Consider the following 24,928-nt stretch of genomic DNA (forward strand, 5'->3'; position numbering starts at 1 on the left):
AACTTTTGCACGATATTCTAATTTTTTGAGTTGCACCTGTATATAGAATACTACTCAGATACTGAATATATGGCTTAACATGTATTAACATACCGAATACAATGCTTCTAGCAAAGAAACAGAGAAAGACTTCTGAGGACAGGGATTCAAGAAAGAGAGAGAGAGATTCTGCTCAAATACCTTCTGAAAGTTCAGTTAATATTCATGAGGGTTTACGTTAACTTCAAGATGATTATTAAAAAAACAACAGTGAAATAATAGTCTACGAGTTATTATGTAATTCTTTAACATGACCACACGATGTCATTAGATTACTACAAACGTGTGTGGCTTGACTTGTACTTGTATTTGCTGCATGCAATGTTATGATTGTTTGCTATCATATTGCATTAATTCATTCGGTTTCGTCAACTGCACAATGATTCATACATTTATATTATCTTTATTTCTACGCATATTAATTGGCATTAGCGCATATCATGAGTGGGTGGGAATAGTAGTAGTATTCCTTTCTTTCTATATTTGCAAAACCCACCTCACACTCAATGCAGTGCGCCACGATAATGGCCAGGTACCATAATAATGCTAATTTCATTATTCAAGACATAATTATTAGCCCTGTTCAGAGTTCTATATTTGCACGGTGCCCTTTGCTATGCATCGACCGAACTTGTCAGGTTCATTTCTGATAGGGAAATAGGATCCCGCCCCTTTTATCCAATTGGCTCCTCACATCCATGTCCCGTGCAAACACACCTGTCACTCACTGTGGTTGCTTAGTACCGTCTTGGCATCAAACTAGAGTGTGCCATGCCGACGGTTTTCTACAGAAGACGCAATGATCTGCAAATAAGTGGGACTGCTAGCGAGATAAATCTATCCTGCGATCGAATGCCCTCGATTTTTTCTTTCATTTGGTGGTTAGTGGTCTTAGCCATTTAGCTATTAACCTCGTCAAAATGATACGGATTGATATCGAATGCCGTCTTGCAAAGTAATGCTAGCTAGCTAGTCGGCCAAATCTGGGTTTGGTCATTTCTCAGCCTCCCAGTCAGTCAGTCAGTCAGTCAGTGCCATCACCAGGCAGCATCACACGGGGCTGACACATCACGGAGGCGTTGAGCTAAGTGATCCATTAGCCAGCTAGCTACACGCTGGTGAAGTTTGACAGGATAGGAGGAGGACATTATTGTGCGGGGCAGTCTGGAGACTGTCATTAGAAGCATATGGATTAGAAGCCTCGACTGCTTGGTGTACTTTGTTGTTTTTAAGGCGGGATATCTGTGGCTTTAGGGGTGGACAGCACAGAGAAGGTGGCTAGCTAACGTTAGCTATCTTAGTTGGATGTCGGCGCGACAGTGCAGTGTGTCCCGTCGTCTCAGGGACGGACGCTGAAGACATTTGACTAGGGTTGGCAGAGACGAGACAAACGGACAGGGATAGTAGGAGTTACCATCTTTTGCGCTTCGGTATAATCTAAAACCAGGCTAGGACCGAGCATATCTGGGGAGAGGCCCTGCCTTGCCTTGCACAGCCCTCCGTCTAGTCTGGACAGTACTGCCCCCTCTTCCCTGACTCACCCGTGATTCGCTCAGGTCCGTTTCACGGTTGAAGTCGGACGCTTTTCGGCAGGGGGACAGGACTGTGACAGCGAGGCCCCAAGCAGCTCCCCTCCCCCCCATTCCCACATCCAGCTCCTCAATCCAACACCCCCTCGCTCGGTTTTCGAAGCGAGGAACAGGGATATCTATCGCATTAAACCGAAGTCAAGCCTAATCGAGTCCCGTCTGAACCGGGCTGCCAAGCTAGGGAGGGATGACTCTGGAGTCCATGATGGCTTGCTGCCTGAGCGAAGAGGCGAAGGAGTCCAAACGAATCAATGCCGAGATCGACAAGCAACTCCGCCGAGACAAGCGAGACTCTCGGAGAGAACTGAAATTACTCCTTCTCGGTAAACTGAAACTGTCATCCATATTTTGGGCTGTACTGTATTTGGTTGTAGCTTTGCCATTTTAGAAGGCCCTTCCTATCCTATTAATGGGAGCTATGCATGCTAGCTAGCTAGCTGGTTAGCTAGCTTGCAGTCAGGATTCAGAAAGAAAGTGCTTTGGTGAATCAACGTTAGATCAACGTTAGTCTGGTTGGTTATCTAGCTAAGTAGGTACTACTTAGCTTTGATTTCTCCAGTATGCTAAGCCAAAGCTAGATAGCTAACTGGCTAGCCAGATCATCAATATTGTGGCTATCTTTAGCTCTTGTGCCATTGTAGACAACTAGCTCTTAGGCTAGCTAGACAGCTTTAGTCATATCAGATAGATTGTTAACCAACTGACTCCGTGTTCTGTCCTGTTGATGGCATATCAGTTACGTATAATGTGATCATGTCAGTTTTACTGTGAGTGAACCGTCCAGAGCGTAAGATGACACCGAGACAGTGGTGAGATTCTGTAATATTTTAAGCTATATAAAGCATGAATCGTTCAAAAATGTATGCATATATACATGATATTGCAGGGCAACGGTTCGCTTTTGAGCATAAGATGGATATTCAGATAGCTGGACGGTTTTCAGCTGGTGAAAAGGAGGGTCACACATTGCACAACATTTGCAGATAGAACAAGAGTGTAGTGATTTTTTATTTTTTTATTTTTATTTTTACAAATCCTATGGCCTAATTATCCTTTGGTATAGTGTACACAGTCTGATCTATGTTACACTTAACACTCATCTAGGCCTAGCCTATATTTCAATCTCCAACATTGTTTGGCAGTGTGGAACCATGCACATGGAGGGAGAACCCTGGTGTGTTGGTGCTGGCAGATCCTCATCACAGAGCACAATGACTGTGTGGCCTGTGATGTGCTCTGAAAGCAGACACTTTTTTTGGTTGTTGCTATAAAAAAATAAAAAACGCAATGGAAATCTTATTGGACAAGTTTCAGGGTCACCTTCAGGAAGCACACATGCAAGTGACCAACAGTAAAGCATCAGCGAGTGTCCATATGTTGGACAGGTTCAGTAGTTGCTGTGTGTTCTCTGTAGGCCACTTGTTGTGCTGTGTAGATTAGTAGACCTTTACATGTTCTAAATGTCACTGGAAAATGGGCTGTCCCCCCCCAAAAAGAAGAGTTATTTCTGTTGAGGACAATTGGATCTATCTAGTAGGCCTACACTGTGTCTGTACTCTGTAGCTCCTCTTTTTGAGAACGTTTGCTCCCGTTTCTATCCCACTGAACGCAGCAGAGGTTATCTGACACGTGTGGCTGCCGCTGTATTTATTTCCCTGCAGACTTTGGCTCTGCTCAGAGAACTAGGCCATACCACTCCAGTGTCACAGAACACTTACACAAGTCTATTCTATTCTGTTCTATTCTATATCTATATGATTCTGCCCACAGCTCCAGAGTGCACCATGGAAAGAGCATAGGTGTTTTTTGTACTGTATGCGAATAGACTTAGATCTCTTGTAATAATTCCCTTTTCTGTGTGTGTGTGTGTGTGTGTGTGTGTGTGTGTGTGTGTGTGTGTGTGTGTGTGTGTGTGTGTGTGTGAGTGTGTGTGTGTGTGTGTGTGAGTGTGAGATCAGTCATGCTGTAAATGGCCTATCCTAAGTGAGTTAAGGCTGTCAGTGGGAGCCTGGATAAGGATGTGTAAGGCAGGATTAGTCCAGGTCTTAATAGGCTTTGTTAAACACAGCCGCTGCTCAGACTCTGAGATGTCACTGACTCGTATTATCCCCAGCCTTCCCTCTCAAACAGGAGCTGAGCTGACTCTCCAGACCATATAGGCCTAGTCCATATAGTGCTTCAGTTGGTCCTCATTGTTTTGGGTTTGATTCCTTCCTGCATGCATGGGCCAATGCACAAAGAATTTGTTGATATTCAACCAGGCTATAAGTTACTTTGTATAAGAACAGCTACAAAATGTCCCTGTTTTAATATATCCAATAGCCTGGTGGTCCCAAAAAAAAGCCATTAGAATTGTCTTGTGACCCACCATCAAATGGACACAATCATGGAAGTAACCCAGTCTGTAGCCATTGCCTAAAACAAACTAGTGAACACCATTTGGGAAGCACCATACACCTTGCCCTGGTACCAGGTTCCCTGATTTGGACATCCAGAGATGCATTTAGGTTTAGGTTGTGGATGAGTGATGATTGCAGACAAATAGTAGGTTAGTGTACCCTATGTGGGGCTAGTGTACCCTACCCTTATGGGCTACAAACTGGTCAGCAAAGGTGGTCCTCCGTCATATCTTTTCTACCTCTCTCTCCCTCCCCCCCCCACACACACACACACCGCTCCCATATCAGGCAGGCTGCTCCACAGATCTGCTGCCTCTACTTGGTCAAAACACACACTGGCTGGGGAACTGTGGGCTGAGCTGTGTTGGCTAAATGAACTGCTGGAGCGAACGGATGGTCACAGTCAGGAAGACAGTAATGTGAAGGACAGACACTGTAAGACTTACTGTAAGGGGAGGGGGGGGGGTTGTTTTCAGAAACTAGCAGAGTCTGCTTATTTAAGTGTCTCGTGCAGGCAATATTCTTTATGTAAGCCTACCAATGAGAATAACTGAAGTTAGCAGTCAGGCTACCTGTGGTTAACAGTTGGTAGCAACGCTCTCTCTAGACCTCCAAACACAAACTGAAGTATGAAGGGTCTGGCAAAGGTATCACTATCAATTGTCAGCTTATTGTGTGTTGCAGAATTCTGCACGTTTAACATTGGATCTTGGGCATTTGTTAACAGTGGAATTTATTGTCATGCATGGATGCTGGGTGGTGTCTGAGTGGGCAGTGGGAGCCTACCTGGTTAAGAAAACCCTGGGCAGAACTGTCTTTATTTCTTTGATTGAGCCTGGGTGAGTGTCAGGGTCAGACTGAGGTGTTCAGTGCTGACCTCCCCACTTCTCACCACCTCCCTTGTTTTGGTCATATAAGGCAATGTGGTCTTGGGCTGTGTGTGTGTGTGTGTGTGTGTGTGTGGCTTTCAGTGTCAGGATCAGTCGGGTTTAGGGATGATCTTCTTAGACAACACAGTTCTAATATTGCCAACTGGGCAATATATCGGCAATAAGAATGCACACAATTGTGTTGATTCATGATTGTGTGAATGGACGCAGTAAGATGGCGTCCAGATTTACATTGTCAAAACTCCATATCTATCTCTCTCTCTCTCTCTCTCTCTCTCTCTCTCTCTCTCTCTCTCTCTCTCTCTCTCTCTCTCACACGCACACACTCACAGAGAGAGAGAGAGAAGTCTATAAATACTTTCCCAGGTGCTCACCTTCTTAATGAAGACGCTTTTAATCGAGTGTGTGTCCCCTGGACGACACTAATGGAGCTTATGCAGTGAACACACACTCCTCACCTCAGCCTGCCGTTAGCGCGCACATATTGCCTAAGCCAGCCCTCAGTCAGCACAAACACACACACACACACACCTTGCCCTAGTCAGCTTTTTAGTTGGCACTTTCATATTACCGTATCTACTTTCTCTTTCTCACATTCACACGTTGCACTTGTATGATGTGTCTCCCTCACACACGCGCATGCACACACACACACACACACACACACACACAAGCGCGTGCACACACACACACACACACACTGTTGCTCATATCGTACACGAGAATACACACACGCTCTGGTAAACGGGGTCATGCATAGCTCTCTGGAGATGTATGAGGCTAGATGGTGACTGTCCCACATACTGCATGACTGCTACCAAGACAGAGTCATGGTGGGCTGAGTTTCAATTGATATCACCACCATTATCTCTCATCAGCCTTCTCTATTTCTCATGGTTGGGACTTCCCCCATGTTCTCATCTTTGCAGGACAACTGCCAGCCATATCTCTATCTATCTATCTCTCTCTCTCTCACTCTGTTTCTGCATTAGATAATTCTGGGTCTCATGTGTTTGTGGAGGTGTGTCTGAAGTAGACAGACCCTCACTGGCTCTCTCGTTTCCTTCTCTCCCTCCCACTCTCTCATCTAGCCGCAGCTCATTCTCTTCCACTCCACTTTAAACTTCTCCTCTCCACTCTTATTCCCTCTGTCATTTCCTTGCCTTCTCTCTCTCTCTCTCTCTCTCTCTCTCTCTCTCTCTCTCTCTCTCTCTCTCTCTCTCTCTCTCTCTAGCCATCTCTCTCTCATTCAGTCTCCTCTTTTCCTCACATTTTCTCCCCCCATTCTCTTCTACTTCCATGTCTGGGATCCTACTCCCTCTCTCCCTTCTATTTTCCTGTTTCCTCTCCCTCATCCCTCTCTCTGTGCTGAGGGCCTGTGTGGATGTGACCTTGGTTGTTCTCTGGTGCCCCTGGTGGCTGTGAAATTAGAGCAGGTACCTCTGCAGAACAGCACTTAAGTCAGATCTTTCTCTCTCTCACCGTTCCTCCCCCCCCCCCCCCCCCCCCATCTATCTTCTGCTGCCCATCATCACTCTCCTGTACTCTCAGAAGTCTGCATTTTATCCGAACTCATGAGCAAGCACATTTATTCTCCAGTCTATGGTTAGGTTTAGGTCAGTGTTAGTGGTCGGAACGTGTTCGTGATGAGACAGGGCAGTACCGCCGACCTCCACCCTGTGTCCAGCATGGCCAGATGGCGGCGAAACCCTCAGGAGGGCAGGTCAGCTTCATCTCGTAGTTGGGGAAGCACTGTGGGACGTCAGCAGCAAGTGGATGGAGCTGGGCTACAACGGCACGGTGTATTGTTGCGCCGGCTGTAGCCTAGCGCTTTTGTTGGGGGAGTATTTGATTTGCAGCTCACTCACACCCACTCATACCGAGCACTCAGCGCTGAACGGACGTACACGTGTTCAAACGAAGGTGTGTTGAGTTTTGCGTGCGTCTGTGTGTGTGTGTGTGTGTGTGTGTGTAGTAGCCCAGTGTGTGTGCATTCTCCAGCTTGCACACGCACACACACACACTTGCACGCGCGCACACACACACACACACACACACAGCGCAATCAGCCAATGCTGAGAGACACATCCACCGCTAAGCAGCCATTTTGCTGAGAAACAAGTACAGACTTTTAAGCTGAAATACTAAGGTCTACTGCTTACATTCGGTGCGTAGCCATTCTAAGGTAGTTTAATTAGTGTGTGTGTGTGTGTGTGTGTGTGTGTGTGTGTAGTCAGGGTCTGCTGTCCTGTGACAGAGTGTCTGTGAGGTTGAGGCCAAGTAGAGGAAGTGGGCCATCACAGCGGAGGTAACATTCATGCCCCGGGGCTCACCACGGGAACCCTACAGCCACAGTTGGTAGGCAGCTGGTGTGTGTGTGTGTGTGTGTGTGTGTGTGTGTGTGTGTGTGTGTGTGTGTGTGTGTATAGTTGTATGCCTTGGGGCTGCCTTGGCTTTGTCACTCCTCCATGTGTGTTTTAGAGAAGCTTCATCTGAATGTTGCCAAAGATATATTTTGGTTTGCGCGTGCCTCTGTCCCTGGTTCTTGTTGGCTTACATACATGTGTTGTTTGTATGGGGCAGGAGCCCTGACTAGCTTACTAACAGAGGCCAGTGAGCACTGACATTATAATCGACTTGCTAGTTGTGTGCGTGTGTTTGTTGTTAACTGAAATAAGCTCGTCCTGGCTGCAATTGAGGCTGGCTAGTGGCTAGTGTCTTTTTTACATAGCCAACAGGTCAGCAAACTGGCCTATCTTGTTCTGTAGGTTTGCCGTCTTTGCCATCGCTAAGTGACTAGCACTGGCTGCACTGTTAGGCCTGTGCCCCACGGTGGCAAAGCCAGCCACAAACCATACAGATAAGCAACCACAGGTAATTCTAAATGACCGCTTGTATTTGCATGTGGTCTACTCCAGTATAGATATCTACCTCATGATTTACATGACTCAGATATGACTATGGGAGAGTCAGTGAAGAGGGAAGCCAGCAGGTGTGTGTCTGTGTCTGTCTCTCTATAAATGCTGTGCTACACACACCTACCTGTGCACACATACAGACCTCTCAACTAAATGTGCACTAGTAAGGCAGCGGTGTAAAGTCTGTCTGTCTGTAAATGCTGTGCTCAACTTGTGCACACATGCAGTGCCCATGTTATGGCTGCGTCTCAATACACGTGCACTAGGAACGCAGCGGTGTGAAGTCTATCAGTTCCCTCTTTGTATGCTGACATCCATTATGTAATGTAATGAAAGCACGACCGGTGATTGGACCTTCAGAAGTGTTAGCTGTCTCTACATCATCATCATCTTCATCATCATCATCATGATCATGCATTCAGTGCAGCAGAGAGAGATAGAAGGGCAAACGGCACGTTCAGCCAAAACACACACGAACGCGGCCTCCATTCCAGCTGTCCACATGTTTTTCTTTCTTTTTCCCAAAACCATTGCACAAAGGAGAATGCCTTTTTAAGCATTATGATCGTTATTCAATTATAGGCTAGTGTTGGCTTGATTGTGCATTTCTTGGATCGGTTTGCAGAGAGGTAGATTGTAGTTGGGTTCCCCTTCTATTCTGGTGGAGCTGTTTTCCCAGCATCACATTTGGTTCCACATAGTCCCCAGCGCTGTGTGTGCGTGTGCGCGGGCTATGTCGCTTACCCTGCACTGTCGCGTCAACGGCGTATTAAAGCTCTCTCTCTCTCTCTCTCTCTCTCCTTACTGGATACTGGAAAGGAAAGCGTTATCAAACCCAAGTAGTGTGAGCTATTAAAAGGTGCCCTCTTTTTTCTAGGTCATCACCAAAAAAGAATGGACGGATTCTAGTTTTGAATATCCAAAATTCTTGACAGGGAGGTGTATGAGAATGGAGAGACATATTTCTAGCCTAAGGGAGGTTGGGGGGTGGGTGAGGGTGTGGAGTCGGGAGGGGAAGGGTGGTTGAGGTTGGGAGGGGAAGGGGAACAGAGACTGGGGGAGGGGTGCGGGGGAGCTATGGGGGTGAGGCTGGGAGGAGAGGGAGAGAAGAGGGAGACAGAGGCGGGTAGTGTGTTGTGTGTGGAGGAAGGGGGAAGCGACCAAGCCGAGATGGAGCGGAGGGAGATCTTGTGACGGGGTCACGAGAAATAAATCAGACATTAGTCGGAGTGATCCCGCTCCTTCACCACCGTCTACAGCCACCGCTAGGACAAGGCTGTGTCTCACTACTCTAAAATGGCTTCTCCATATCCTCCTCCCCAGCTCCTTCCTTTTATCAGCACGTATAGAGAAATAGACCGATGAAAACAGAATAGATTAGGCTATAGGGTATCCACCTTGTTTTCCCCGTTTTAAGGAGAGGAAGCCACATTCCTCCTGACTATCGTTATGCGCCCGAAGACGGTTCTGGCAATCATCTAAAGGAGAGACAGAGAGACAGACACACACACAGAACGTGTAGAAAGTTGCCCTTTGTCACTGTACTGATCTATGATGGGGTTACCCACCCCAAATCCTGATCTTAACTAGTAGTAGTGGAACACACAGTTGACCAAAGATCAGTGTCGGTCGGTCGGGATTGGTGGGACTGCATCCTATCTGATCAACAAGGAGAGGAGGCCCTTTTCTCTCTTCACGGCACAAGCAGAGATGGATAGAGAACAGAGCGAGAGCCTGAGGGGCAGACATAGTTATATTTACTATCTGCTAGGGAAGGAGTCGAGTGAGAGAGAGAGCCAGAGAGAGAGAGAGAAATAAAACTGGAAAAATAAGAGGGAGAGGAGGGGTTGCCATGGCAACCGAAATATGGCTGCTCCTCAAAAACCTTGAATGTAGGTGGTGTGTGTGTGTGTGTGTTCTTTTTTCTTCTCTTTCAGTTTGCAGATATTCTGGATCAGTGTTTTTTATTCCCCGTTTGATTTGGTGAGGTTTTAGGATTGAGATGGCTGGAGCCTGGTTGCCTGAGGGGGCTGTTTCTAGGCTTGTGGAAAGAGATGGTGATGTAAAATATGTGGGTTAGCCTACTAGCCCTCTTGCCAAGCAAGGATTTTGCCTAGGCAGCAAGTGTATTCATGTAGCCAGAATTAAGATATCTTTGGGACTTTGCTTGGTGCATGTTTGTGAATTCTCATAAAAAACACAGCTTAAGCTCCAAAGACAGTTGTGCTTATCCTTTGTTTTGAACACTAGTCTAGAGGAGTCCACCTTGTTAGCCATTGTTGTGAGGTCACCAGGAGGATGAGCACAGCAGCAGCCAATTTGTGTCTCCCACAGTTGTTACGTTAACATTTGAGCACCTTTTATCTTTTATAGTGCTCCTCAGTAGTGCTCTGTGGCTCTGTGTTCCTCAGCACAGATCTGTACACATTGGATAGGCTTTCTCCCCTTCCTCAGCACAGATACAGTTAGGTCCAGTCAGTGTCACAATGGATTTTAAATGAAACAATCGAGATGCAATTGAAGTGCAGCCTTTCAGTTTTAATTAACGGGGTTGAACAAAACTATTGTATGAAACGTTTAGGAATTGCAACCATTTTTATACACAGTCCTCTATTTCCAGGAGCTCAAATGTAATTGGACAAATAGCATAATCATAAATAAATGTTCATTTTTAATACTTTGTTGAGAATCCTTTGCAGGCAAAGACTGCCTGAAGTCTGGAACCCATGGACATCACCAAATGCTGGGTTTCCTCCTTTGTAATGCTTTGCCAGGCCTTTACTGCAGCTGTCTTCAGTTGTTGCTTGTTTGTGGGGCTTTCTGCCTTTAGTTTTGTCTTCAGCAAGTTTGATCTGGTTGAAATCAGGTGACTGACTCGGCCATTGCAGAATATTCCACTTCTTTGCCTGGCTTGCTTACGCAGTATGTTTTGGGTCACTGTGTGTGCATCTGTATTGTGAAGCGCCATTCAATCAACTTTGTTGAATTTGGCTGAATCTGAGCAGACAGTCGCCTATATCCCTAAACACAAATTCATTCGTCTGCTTCTGTCTTCTGTCACATCGTCAATAAACACGAGTGACCCAGTGCCGTTGGAAGCCATGCATGCCCATGCCATCACACTGCCACCACCGTGTATTACAGATGATGTGGTATGCTTTGGATCATGGGCCATTCCAAACCTTCTCCATGCTTTTATCTTCCCATCATTCTGGTACAGGTTGATCTTAGTTTCATTGGTCCAAAGAATGCTGTTCCAGAACTGGGCTGGCTTTTTTAGATATTTTTTGGCAAAGTCAAATCTGGCTGTTCTGGCCTGCACCTTGTGGTGAACTCTCTGTATTTGTTTGCATGAAGTCTTCTTTATGGTAGACTTGGATAATGATATGCCTACTAGGATTGTTTTGTTTTTTTGCGAAAACCGGGAAAATATGTTTTTTTGTCAAAACTGTCATAAATTGCTGTTGTAGCGCAAGCTACTGTGAGACGCTAATACTTTAGCAGAAAGGATCGGGCGGCTCAGTCAAAGCCCTACAACAATGTCATTTTGAATCCCACGGTTAACCGAAAAAAAACGCTAAAACGCTTTATTCGTGAACGGTTTAACAGTATAACAAATGGGAAACTGCCCAACCCTAGTGCATACCTCCTGGAGACTGTTCTTCACTTGGCTGGATCTTGTGAAGGGGTTTTTCTTTACCATGTAAAGGATCCTGCGATCATCCACCACTGTTGTCTTCCATGGACGTCCAGATCTTTTTGTGGTGACAAGCTCACCACTGCATTATATTCATATATATATTTTATTACCCTTGAAATTAAAGCTGAGAGTCAGCACTATAAGCCCACATTCATTATATAACTGTAACTTGAATATGTTTTTGTAAACAGCTAAAATTAAAAAATTAAAAACTCTTCCTCAGGACAGATCTGTACACATTGGATAGGCTTTCTCCCCTTCCTCGTGGAAGCAATGTGGTGTGGAAACGTATTTTAGGAATCAAATGAGAAAAGGAGATGAGAAGCGAACACCATTCAGAGACTTAGCGTCTAGAAGAGATGATGTCATTGGTCAGATACCGGGTTTATTTATGGGGCGGGGTCAGTACATTGATGGCAAAATTGTTTTATGACTGACCAGAGTTCTTTGTTAGCATCTGCTCCAGTACTTCTCCTAATGTGCGGAGTGTTCACAAATCATAGTAGGCGATGTCAACTACGAAGATGACCATAAATGTACAGTGATTAGCTAGGTACTGTAACTATCTAGCTACTGTATATCCCGTCACTCATTCGCTGGGCTACTTGCCTTCCAGATGAAGTAAGTTGGAGTTGAAGCTTTCACCTCCTACTGTTTACTGGATGCCGGCATGCATGGTGGATTATCCTCTCACCTGATAGTGGTGGTGAGGGAGGCTGGACGTATTGGACAGTGAACCAATGCTGTGCCAGAAGTTTGTATGAATACCCTTGGAATTCTTCCTTCTTTCCTCCTCTCCTTAAGGTTACATATCTGTATGTGATGGGTGAAATGAAAGCAAGTTTTTTAGTTTTTCTTGCCTTCTTACACTAGTCCCATCTTGGCAGAGTGTCTGGCTTTATTAATGAGACCTTCTCTGTGGATGATGATGATGAGGTGATGTTCTCTAAGTGGTGGTGTTGGGGGACATGGCACCGAGGTGATGAGACATTTTCCACTGCTGTTTTTCTCTGTGGAAAAAAAAAACCTGTTTGCTTTCAGAGCTATTTGTGCTGGAGTTAAAGAATGCTGCTCTTCCTTGGAGTGAGATGTCCTCCCTGAATTCCGACTCAAACTGTCAGACAGAACTCTCCCTCTTTCTCTCTCTCTGTCTCTCTCTCTGTCTGTCTGTCTGTCTCTCTCTTTCTCTCTCTCTTTCTGTCTTTTTCTCGTTCTTTTTAAAGACTTCTTGAAAAATCTTGTAACAGCTTAACTGAAAGCAGTACTCCGAATGTCTGCCTCTCTACTGGTGTGGACGTAGGAGGATCAGTGACATCGGTGTAGCGTGAATGGTTGAGGATGGACTAATGATTATTTGTAGGGAACACTTGATTGGTCCACAATGGTGTAATGTCCTACTCTACAGTGTCTTCAACGGTCTAGGCGTTCCTGACTACATGTGCTGTGTTCTCCTGTGTTCCTCAGGGACAGGCGAGAGTGGCAAGAGCACATTCATCAAGCAGATGAGGATCATCCATGGAGCGGGCTACACAGACGAGGACAAGAGAGGCTTCACCAGGCTGGTCTACCAGAACATCTTCACCTCCATGCAGTCCATGATCCGAGCCACCGAGAACCTCAAGATTCCATTCAAATACGAGCAGAACCGGGTGAGAACCTCTGACACCGTCACTACCACAACCTGGCTCATACACAGTGAATGTACACCAACAGAACTAATACAATACAGAAGCCAAAACCTGTTTTTAAAGGCCCTTCCTCTCCCTACTCTCCTCTCTCTCTCTCTCTCTCTCTCTCTCTCTCTCTCTCTCTCTCTCTCTCTGTCTCTCTCTCTCTCTGTCTCTCTCTGTCTCTCTCTCTCTGTAGTCTAATGCTATGGTAGTGAAGGAGGTGGACATAGAGAAGGTGAATGGGTTTGACCAGCCCTACATCAGCGCCATCAAGACCCTGTGGGCTGACCCAGGAATACAGGAGGCCTACGACCGGCGCAGAGAGTACCAGCTCTCAGACTCCACCAAATAGTATGTGGATGGAAGAGGAGGAGGAGGAGGAGGGGGGGGGGGGTTGGGTTGCTACTTGCTATGAGCTACGACAGATGCACTTAGACTTAGACTTTAGTCTAAAGGTGTGTAGAGGTGGGGTGCTATTCCTGCTATTAGACCCCACCATATAGTACTGGTTCCCTTCACTCCTGAGAGCTCATGAACAGAAATAGAGAGAAAGGCCGAGGCTCAGTGACTCAGACAGAACAGTTCAGGCACTCGCCCTGCTCTCTCCACCCCTAACACACTCTGCTAATTGAGAGCAAATGTTAACACACGCACACACACACACACACACACACACACACACACCACTGCATTGCCTCTTTTTTTGGTGCTGTAATACTTCATCAGTGAAGATAAAAAATGACTCCTACACATCTATTGCCACTGTTTCGGTCAAGTGAACATAGACCAATAAGCAGGCTTAAGTTAAAGTGCGGGGGAGTAATTAATTACTGTTCTAGCAATAGTCTAGTAATTAATTACCTTTGTAGATCTATTTGATGGTTTGAATGTTTTAGAAGTCGTGGGGTTAGGTCGATAGTAATCTTTTTTGAAAGCTCTCTGCTCTGGTCAGTAGGTGGATGTTGGGGTGTTTTTAAAGTGTGCCCCTTGACCATTTGCAGCTCAGAGATATTATGGAGGGAACTCAAATCTGCTGCTCCTGTGCCCCACACTGCCCCCTGGCTGAGGCCTGAGTGAAATACAGCATTAATTCTGTTTCTCCTGTCTGTGTGTGTGTGTGTGTGTGTGTGTGTGTGTGTGTGTGTGTGTGTGTGTGTGTGTGTGTGTGTGTGTGTGTGTGTGTGTGTGTGTGTGTGTGTGTGTGTGTGTGTGTGTGTGTGTGTGTGTGTGTGTGTGTGTGTGTGTGTGTGTGTGTGTGTGTGTGTGTGTGTGTGTGTGTGTGTGTGTGTGTGTGTGTGTGTGTGTGTGTGTGTGTGTGTGTGTGTGTGTGTGTGTGTGTGTGTGTGTGTGTGTGTGTGTGTGTGTGTGTGTGTTAGGGCTGCACGATTAATCGATTTTAAATCGAAATCGCGATTTGAAAAGATGCGATTAGCTAATCGCAAAGCCTGCGATTTGCCTGCGATTTTTTTTTTTTTTTTTTTTAAATTTTTTTTTTTTTTTTTTTTTTTTTTAAACCTTTATTTTACCAGGAAGTCACATTGAGATTAAAACCTCTTTTGGAAATTTGATCAGCACTCATGGAATGCCTCTTGTCCAATCAAATTACTTGGTCTCTTTATGACTTTGAACCCGGCGCTCTCAGAGCGAATTTACGAACGCAGGCATAGGTTGTGTCACGACAGTCAGTCCAATTATTATGAGACTTTGGGCTAACGTAACGGAGACAATTAGACACCACATGGCTTACTGGACGTATGAGAAACGTTAGTATGTTATAATTGCGACAGGTAAGTGTACAATTTCACTATACTAACTGTACCAGCCAAGTGCATGTCGGTGCTGTTAGTCCAGCCTTAAACTTAGCTTAGCTAACTTGTAGTCTTCGAGACGGTAGCTTAGCTTAGCTACTCATGCTAACCCGGCGTTAAAGTACAGACACAGAGTTGACAGTCTCAGCAACCTGCGGGTTGGTGTTTATATAGTATAGCAGGCTTATGGATACATGGAAGTTAACTGTTCTGTTGTCAAACATGAATGTGTCCTGTATGCATAACCTCATACCATTCGTTCATACCAGCCGGCTTTAAAGACGCAGAGGTTAGCCTAGCCTAGCCTTGGGCTGAAGTATGTCACAGATTCCTAAGTCAAGGTGACGTGTGTCTGTGCTCCATAGTCAGAGACCACCATTCTATCATTCATCAGTTCGACTGTTGACCGAGTCATCTAGATGTGGTCCTTTCAGTTATAGTCACAGTGTATCCCCAAATGATCATTTTAATAGCTGGATAGCTGATCCATAGCTGGATCATCTTAGAAAGTAGCCACCTGTCTAGATGAGATGAGGTTATCATATATACAATTCATATCTTTTAAGTTCTCATCCTTGCATTAGAATTAGAGCAGTTAATAGTTTGATGGTATCATGTGGTAATGCTCTCTGAAAATAGGTGATAGACAGATTCATCCAATCACCTGCCAAGTATTTTTTGAAAGTACCTGCCCTTTTCCAAACAGCTTCCAATTAAGCTTTCCTAGATGGTTGTGTGAAACAAACCACCTGAGTCAGGTTAGTAATGCTCCATCACATGTTTTAATCTGAAGCTTGATTTTAAAGCAACCCAACTTTAAAGCAACCCAATGTAAGTTTAGTTCTTTCACTCGTAGCTCGGGCTGTGGGGGTGCTAGAGGAGGGAGCCTCTAAGTCCCCTGAAGACGTACAAACAAACTGCACGTTGATACGACCTTCCTAGCCGGAGATATGGCCACACTTTACAAAAACTCCCTTTTTTTTTTTTTTTTTTTTTTTTTTTTTCCTATTTAAAAAAATAAAATAATCGCAAATTAATCGCAATCGCGATATCTGTCCAAATAATCGCAATTCGATTTTTTCCCCAAATCGTGCAGCCCTAGTGTGTGTGTGTGTGTGTGTGTGTGTGTGTGTGTGTGTGTGTGTGTGTGTGTGTGTGTACGTTTCTCCTGCCCTTAGGTCCACAGGAGTGTGTGAGAGAGAGAAAGTATGCATGGTGTGTGCATACAGTGTGTGTGTGTCAACAGTTACCTCAGTGATATGGACTGTGTGTGTATATGTCTACAGTTACCTTAGTGATCTAGACCGTGTGACGGCAGAGGGTTACATGCCCACCCAGCAGGATGTTCTGAGGGTCCGGGTTCCCACTACGGGGATCATAGAGTACCCCTTTGACCTGGAGAACTGCATCTTCAGGTACCCAGGAGAACGGACTGTAGAAGTTGCCCCTAACGTATGGGACTACTTTTTCATCCCCCTGGTCGTTCCAGTTAGAGCAGGGATCTTCCATCCTGGTCCTGGGTTAAACGCAGTACTGCAGGATTTTGTCCCAGCTCAGCAGTGACCACACCTGATTCAGCTTATCAAGGTATTGAAGATCAGTTGATTATTTCAATGAGGTGTGAGTTCATCCAGGACCAGCATTGAGTATCACTGGGTTAGGGTTTTGGTTCTAGGGGTAACAAGGTAATAAGGGGGCAACTTCTACTTGAGGTACTGGACCTGCCGGAGATCAAGAACAGTCCTGGAACGCTCAGGGAGCTGCTGTCCTATAAGTGACCAAGAAGGATTAGACAACGTCATGAATGTCAAGATTCCCATGACGTGTATAAGGGTGCAACTCAAAACATTAGAATATCGTGCAAAAGTTCATTCATTTCAGTAATTCAACTTAAAGGGTTAAACTTAAATATTATATAGACTCATTGCATTGTACATATGCATGATTATACTTTTCAGAGGGCTGACATTTCTGTATTTAAAATCCTTTTCTTATTGATTTCATGTAATATAAAAAATGTCTGAGATATTTAATTTGGGGTTTTCATAAGCTGTAAGCCATAATCATCAAATTTATAACAAATAAAGGCTTTAAATATCTCGCTTTGCATGTAATGAGTCTATATAATATCTAAGTTTAACCCTTTAAGTTGAATTACTGAAATAAATGAACTTTTGCACAATATTCTAATTTTGAGTTGCACCTGTATATTAATATATAAATATCTAGATATAGATATAGATATAGATATCGCTGCACTTGGGGGCCAAAGGGAACTTCTTACTGGGAATGTTATTGATCAGAATCGAATGGGAACAATTGGCTGTAACGTGTCTAAACCTTCTGTATCTCCTTCCAGGCGGCTGTTGAAAGCCGACTACTGCTGCCACTAGCCACGCCCCCCCTACATTGCAACTGTCTTTCCGCTTCAAGCACACATATAGGTCCCCACTAAAGCACACTCTCTGAGACTGCACTGTGGCAGTCATGTGTCTGTTCAAAACCATTGAACTGTTGCAAAGCCGTGTTGCGATTCCCCAACCGAAATTGATTCCTCAGGTGCAGTGGCTTGTTGCTAAACGGGCTGCCACTGTCTCCAGGTCTTTTTGTCGTGACTTTTTTGGCCTGAAACGATTGAGTGAATTTGGTTGAGTGTTTCTGTGGAGAATGATGGGCTAACGTCCAGTCTCAGAGAGGTACTCTAAGGGGGGTACAGGGGCTGGGAATGGTGCCTGGAAGTGAAACACTTCACTAACACACCTGTGTCTCTTAAGACATGGTACGGTCTTCCTCAACGGACCGATCCAGGGACGTTGGACCGATCCCCCACTCTCTGGATGGACGGGTGGTTGTGGTATATCTACCTGTCGTTGCTTTATGACTGTGGTCCCTGTCTCACTCTCTCTCACCCTCCCTCTCCCTGTCTGTCTGTCTTTCTGTAGCTATCTAACCGATCTGGATCGTATCTCAGAGAACAACTATCTGCCCACCCAGCAGGACGTGCTCAGGGTGCGCATACCCACCACCGGCATCATAGAGTACCCCTTCGACTTGCAAAGCATCATTTTCAGGTAGAAGATGCTAACATTAGCCTCAGTGTCACCGAGTTCCCTCTGTGCGAAGTGAAGGCGCTAACCAATGAACAATCATCCTATGTGTGTATACGTGCCGCATATCACAATGTCATTAACGTTTTTTTTTTTTTTTAACTCATCAATTGGCTTAAGGCAAAGCTGTACTGTACTATGCTGGATGTTAATCCGCACTCTCAAAACTCCACACACACACACACAAACACACACACACACACACACACGCACGTGCAAAGACACACTCACACTTCCGTCCCATCCTCCTCCACACACACACACACACACCCTCTTGAGCCCAAAGTCCTACATTTTGGAGTAAATGGGTCACCTCGCTCCTCTCCTCTCCTCCCCCCTCTATGCTACTCGTCTCTTTGCCTGGCAGAAGAAAACGAGGTCGTCCTCTCCGTGGTGAAAGTGTTATTTCGGGCCGCAGGTCCTGCAGGGCCCTGATTGGCTCCAGGTCTCTGTGGACCGCAGTGTGCTGGGCTCCCACTAGGGAGCGCTGTACAACTCTCAAATTAAATCAATGTGTTTCAATTCAATGAGACTATGTATCCCACAAGGGGACATGTATATTGTACATTTTATTTAATCATTTGTCTCAGAAGACCACTCAATGAAACATGGACGTAAACCCTTGAAAGAACAAGCTCAGTGGTCACCTTGGCAAGCAAAGAAGAAATGTTGAGAGCTCTGACATGCCATCCTACTGACAATAGGGAAGGTTCCCCTAACCCTACTGTCCAATCATGATGTTCCTAATTGACAAAAAGGTGACAGACCACAACGTTGACAATAGAAAGCAATAACGGAAACATTGCTAGCATATAAAGCCTTTCTAATCCCACTAGTCATTTTGAAGTCTACTTTGGAGATGGAGCTTTCCCAGTGACTGTAGCTTCCAGTCAGAACTTCACTGATGATGTATGATCTTCTTCATCATCATCATCCCAACGGAGGCATCCCACCATCAGAGGTGCCCTCTGTATCTCTCCCCCTTCATCTTCCTCCTCCTCCGCTCTTCTACCCCGCCCTTTCTTCTGTGTTCTTCATCTCCTCTTTCCCTTGTCTCCCCCTTTAGTCCTCCTTTCCTACTCTACTCTCTTTCTTTGTCCCCTTCTTCACCAGAGTTGCACTGATACACGGTTGCTCTTGGCTGATGCTTTGAGACACACACACACACACACACACTAGAAAGACGGGAGAGCTGTTCATTCTGTCCCTTCCGTCTTGCTGTAGTGTCTCGGTTGGGTTGAGCAGGTAGAAGTTTCCCCTATAGCCACTGATCAAAGGTCAGATCCTCCTGTCGTCCTATTGATTAGTGTTAGGATTGGGAGTGTTTCAATCTGACCCTAGATCTGATGTTAAGGGCAACTTCAACCTCAAGCAACCATTGGGTGATGGTGACAGGCACAGCTCACTTTCTCACAGTTGACATTAAATCTGTTAATGCTCCACTCTTTAATATATATATATATATATATATATATATATATATATATTATATATGTGTGTGTGTGTGTTTTCCACTCTAGGCTAGCCTAACTATGACTCAGTTCTTCGTAGAATAGTTCCTTTCAGGAATTACTCCTCTTGAAGGTGTTGAATCCATTAGTGCATATGGAGCATTGAGCTCACCTTCCAGAAGGGAATGTTTAGCAATTGTTGATGAATTGGAGTTGAACCATCATGATTTGCCCACACTACTTTTGCTAAGATTACAAAGATTACTTTTTTTCATGGATTATGTTTGAATGACGAAATACATTGGAACTTTAATTAATTAGAGCTGTAGCATACTTTTTGGCATCGATGGATTCAAGCCCTGAATTCAGAAGGACACAAATCAATCTGCTCTGTTCCTGATCTATCATCCTAAACATTGTATTTAGAAATATGGTATTGTTACTGATCCCAATAGGTTTGGATTGAATTTGGGGCACTAATTGATTGGGTCCTTCTGAACTTTTTAGAGATGAGACTGAACTTATTGAAAAAGTTTTACTGAATCTAATGACTGATAGTTAGTTGTGCAGCACACATAAAGACACACACTAAGATCTGTTGTTTCTTGTCCCATCCTCCATGTCTTGGCTCTCCTCCCCTCTTCCCTCCTCCCTGGCAGGATGGTGGATGTTGGGGGTCAGAGGTCAGAGAGGAGGAAGTGGATCCACTGCTTTGAGAATGTCACCTCCATCATGTTCTTGGTGGCTCTCAGCGAATACGACCAGGTCCTTGTGGAGTCCGACAACGAGGTGTGTAACGCACGCGCACACACAGACACGCACGTACTGTATAATCTCAGATCCCAGAATTTCATCTCTCGATTGAGAATCTGGGGGCGCATGATGTAAAAAGTGCTTTGGGAAGTTCTGAGCAAGTCCACACCCATCGAAAGGTTTTGTGGAGGCTCCACGTGATAACCCTCCTCATCCGCCCATGCTATTGTTTACAAAACGTGCACGCATTGCACAAAATGAAAACGTGGAGTGAGCTGAATACATTCTCGATCCCAGCATTTCACAGGTGAGCAGTGTGCATTCAATTATCTATTTTTCTTTTTTATCCGGTTGGAATCCCAGCATCCATTTGAAGCACTATTCATTGGTAGAATATGAGTGTAGATGAGAAAATCCACCGGATTATCAGCACTTTTCAATATATGCACTGTCAGACTCTCCATTTAAACTGAGAGGCTGACATAGTGAGACTACACACATGCACTCTTTCACTTTCACACTCTCATACACACACACACACACACACACACACACACACACAAAAAACACACTGACTCCCTCCATCTTACCTCCCTCCCCTCTCTCCCTACCAGAACCGTATGGAGGAGAGCAAGGCGTTGTTCAGGACCATCATCACCTACCCCTGGTTCCAGAACTCCTCTGTCATCCTCTTCCTTAACAAGAAAGATCTACTGGAGGAGAAAATAACCTACTCACACCTGGTCGACTACTTCCCAGAGTTTGACGGTGAGGCGTGTGCATGCGCGTGTGTGTGTGTATCTGCTTGCATGTGTGTGTTAGTGAGAGAAACACGTATTCCATCTGATAGACTCAAGTTTGTGTCAGTCAATTTCATCGTGCGGGATCAGTTGGCTGATCATATATGATGGCAAGTGTGTAATGCAGTTAGGGCTGTTACGATTAGTCGACGTCATCGACGTCATCGACTACGTCAATACGTCGGTTTGCGCAATATGCGTCGGTTAGTCGTAAATAAACAAAATGGCGAACTTTTTTTTTTTATTATTTTTTTTTAAACCTTTATTTTACCAGGCGAGACAATTAAGTGTATGAGTGAAAAATGGATAGCTACTAGCTAATGTTACACAAGCAATGTAGCTCACCACAGTTCGTATGTCTTGTCTTCTGGTGTTAGTAACGTTAGCTATGTAGCTGGCTAGCTACGGTAGCCTATTGTCATTGTGGTGCGAGCACCTACTGTACGTTATCTAGCTCGTAGCTCGCATGCTACGTTAGCATCAATTTAGCTAATCATAACATAGCAGCGAGAGTAACGTTAGCTATAGCAGTGAGGTGGAGACAAATACGTTTTTTTTTCTTTTTTTTCTTTCGAACAGTCCAAAAATTATCGTTAGACTTACCGATAAATTAGTCGGTAGACCAGGGGTAGGCAACCTTTTTGATATGAAGTGCCATTTTTTAATTTTCTTGTTAGTCAGTGTGCCAACCACAATATCAACATTAATTATGACTCGACATCAAACCAAACCAAACAGACCAACAGATCTGCAATTTTATTCCACAACATGAACAACAATTTTCAGCAAAGAGCTATGTATGCAAAGCCATGTATGCTAAATAAACAGGCCTAACAGTCAACTAACTGAAACTTGAACAAAATTACCAACATAACATCTAAGACAACTAAACTTTGTGATGCGTAGCACAACTTTAAGCAAATTGGAGCGCTCAATTTCTACCAAAGTTGCTAACTGCGCTCCCTATGGTTATCATTTTAATAAGTAGGCCTAACTGGAGGGTGATTATACAAGGGTCTTACTTGTATGAATTATAATTTATATTTATATAATTATTTGGTTGTTACTTACATTTTATTCTTTTATTCCAACCACAACAAACATATATATTTTTTTGGTTGCAAAGAGCTATGTATGCAAAGCCATGTAAACAGTCCTAACAATCAATGTCGTGATCCCTGGCCCTGTTTTCCTTTGCTCAACTCCATTATCTGGGGGTGGTACTTGGTCACTTTAAGTTGCACACAATTAATGCAACCGCTCCCCTCTGTTTCCCGACCATGGCAGGGGCACCATCTGTTGTCACTACAAAAATCCTGCTAATGTCAATCCCTCGCTCCACAAAATGCTCGATAAGAACTTTAGCGATGTCCTCACCTTTTGTTGTTTCTGGCATTGGTTTTAGGCAGCAGAGCTCCTCCCTTACAGCAGAATCACAGTATCTTGCTATGACAGCCAGACGTGGCATGTCATTCACATCTACGCTCTCATCAAGTGCGAGGCTAAACACCGTCGCATCTTTCAAACCAGCGGTCTGCTGCGCTTTCACGTTTTCTGCCATTTCTCCTATTCTTCGTTCCACACTTCTGTCTGACACTGGGATGTCTTTTATTCTTGATTTTATTGTGTCTTTGTTTGATAAGCCTTCAAACAAAACATCTGAGCTACAGAGGAAAGCCTCCTTAATATATTCTCCATCAGTGAATGGCTTTCCACATTTCGCAATGCAATGAGCAATGCGAAAGCTTGCTTCAGTTGCGTGATTTTTAGCAGTGGCAAATGCTTTAAAGGTGCTGGCCTGCTTCCCATACCTTGACACAGCACGTCTTATTGATTCGGCCTTGTCTGCTTCATCCTTGAACGACTTGAGTTATATTGATACTCGTATCGAATCGAATTCAGAATTTTACTTTGAAAATTGGCGCCAGAATACGGCTCTCGTGGAGTGGATGAGACTAGGGCTGCATTCGTAAATTCGCCCTGAGAGCGCCGGAGCGTCCCCGAGACTGCCTCTAGTCCAGTCATGTCAAAGTCAAATACACATAGGGCCAACATTTTAAAATGGTACAAGTGGAGGGCCGGGCTGGTTCAATGTTTATTAAAACTCGCAATTATTGCACATATTGAACCAATACCAATAACACAGCCTATATTGCACTTAACATTAATCATTACATTAAATTAAGTAAAACATAAATAAAATCAGTTGCAATATTTTCTCAAGGCTCTTTCAGTAATAAATTGAAAACGTTTTTTTTTTTTTTTTTTTTTACAGGTAAACAGCTAAATGTAATTTTCATTCAAAGCTCAATGGCAAGATAAATGCAAAAATGAAACAGCATGCATTAAAAACAAATCAGTGTGCTGCTCCGATCCTCACCAATGACTGTCTTCTATAATAAAATTAGAAAAGTTAGTGCAAACTTGCAAAAGTGCAAAACAGTTGCATTAATTTCTTAGGCAACATGTCCCTGGGTCCATTCAACTGGAGAAAATAATAATAATTCCCTTCAAAGAAATATCAAGTCCAAGTCCTTTCTGCTCACTTGTCTGAGGCTGAGCCCGATACTTGGTGTCTCATCTTGAGTACAAGTTCATTAATGTTTGGGGTCAGGCTCTGAGCTGAGGAAATCCTCAGGATTGAGTTCAGATGTTCATCACTAAGACGACTCCTATGTGATGTTTTGTTTAGTTTCATCAACGAAAACAGTAGTTCACACACGTATGTGCTGCCAAACATAGACGGCGTGCGAGCAACTTGGGTGCGCAGCTCAGGCATTGTGTCGGGGATGAAACGAGCAAACTCAGCAGCGCCACGGACTCATATTTTGCCTTCAATGTGTCATTACACTGGAGCTCAATCAGCGCCATTTGGAGATTTGCTGGTGCACTTTCCACGTCAACTGCAAATGGATTGCTGAGCAGTTGAAGCCTGCTTTTTTGGGCTTCAAAGTCGGAAAATCTCCGCCTGAATTCGGCAGCAAGTATGCCGAGTTTGTCAGCAAACTGTACTCGGGAACACTCGGGAACACTCGGGAATTGACGGCGATGTTTCGGCCTCCACTGTGACTGTGCTGCTGCTGCTCATGACGAGTACTGAAGTGAAGAGAAGACGCGGGGTCGCGCTCGCTCGCGGGCACTCGGTACGTGCCAATGCATCTTGGGACTTGTAGTATTATGGTGCTGCGGGCACATAATACTGCGGGCCGGTTTTAATAGTAATTAAATATCATCCCGCGGGCAAGAGAGAACTCATTCACGGGCCTGATCCTACTTGGTCCCATTGTGACATTGAACCCAGTGTGCGCGAATTTACGAACGCGGCCAACATTTAAAAAAAAACGTATTGATTACCTGTCGCGTGCCACTGTTTAAGCTGTCGCGTGCCACTGCTGGCACGCGTGCCATAGGTTGCCGACCCCTGCGGTAGACTAATCGACTAATCGATAAAATAACCGCTAGATTAATCGTTAGAAAAATAGTCGTTTGGGACAGCACTAAATGCAGTTGACTAATACGTATGTGTATATGTGTGTTTCAGGTCCCCAGAGAGATGCCCAGGCGGCGCGGGAGTTCATCTTGAAGATGTTTGTGGACTTGAACCCCGACAGCGACAAGATCATCTACTCTCACTTCACCTGTGCCACGGACACCGAGAACATCCGCTTTGTGTTCGCAGCCGTCAAAGACACCATCCTACAACTCAACCTCAAAGAGTACAATCTGGTCTGAGAGCTCACATACACGCGCATACCTTCTCCCCATCGCACAACACACGTCCCGCTGAGAGATTGCTCAGCTCCC

At 44.8% G+C, this 24,928-nt stretch overlaps 1 protein-coding gene across 2 annotated transcripts; it reads left to right on the top strand.

Moving 5' to 3' along the window:
* Positions 1-1,815: 1,815 nt before the first annotated feature.
* Positions 1,816-24,928, top strand: LOC308175857 (guanine nucleotide-binding protein subunit alpha-11-like; the record flags this gene model as incomplete). Of its 2 annotated transcripts, none has more annotated exons than XM_080550414.1 (7): positions 1,816-1,951; positions 13,000-13,184; positions 13,402-13,556; positions 16,300-16,428; positions 20,231-20,360; positions 20,939-21,092; positions 24,666-24,928. In XM_080550414.1, the coding sequence occupies 7 exons, from the start codon at positions 1,816-1,818 to the stop codon at positions 24,854-24,856; spliced, it is 1,080 nt and encodes a 359-aa protein (XP_080406540.1). In that variant the 3' UTR covers positions 24,857-24,928. The 2 variants fall into 2 exon arrangements, with proteins under 2 accessions (XP_080406540.1, XP_080406539.1); XM_080550413.1 differs by lacking the exon at positions 16,300-16,428 and adding an exon at positions 17,956-18,084.

This window comes from Nansenia antarctica (genome assembly GCF_963989245.1).
Source record: "Nansenia antarctica genome assembly, chromosome: 1".
Taxonomy (NCBI): Eukaryota; Metazoa; Chordata; class Actinopteri; order Argentiniformes; family Microstomatidae; genus Nansenia; species Nansenia antarctica.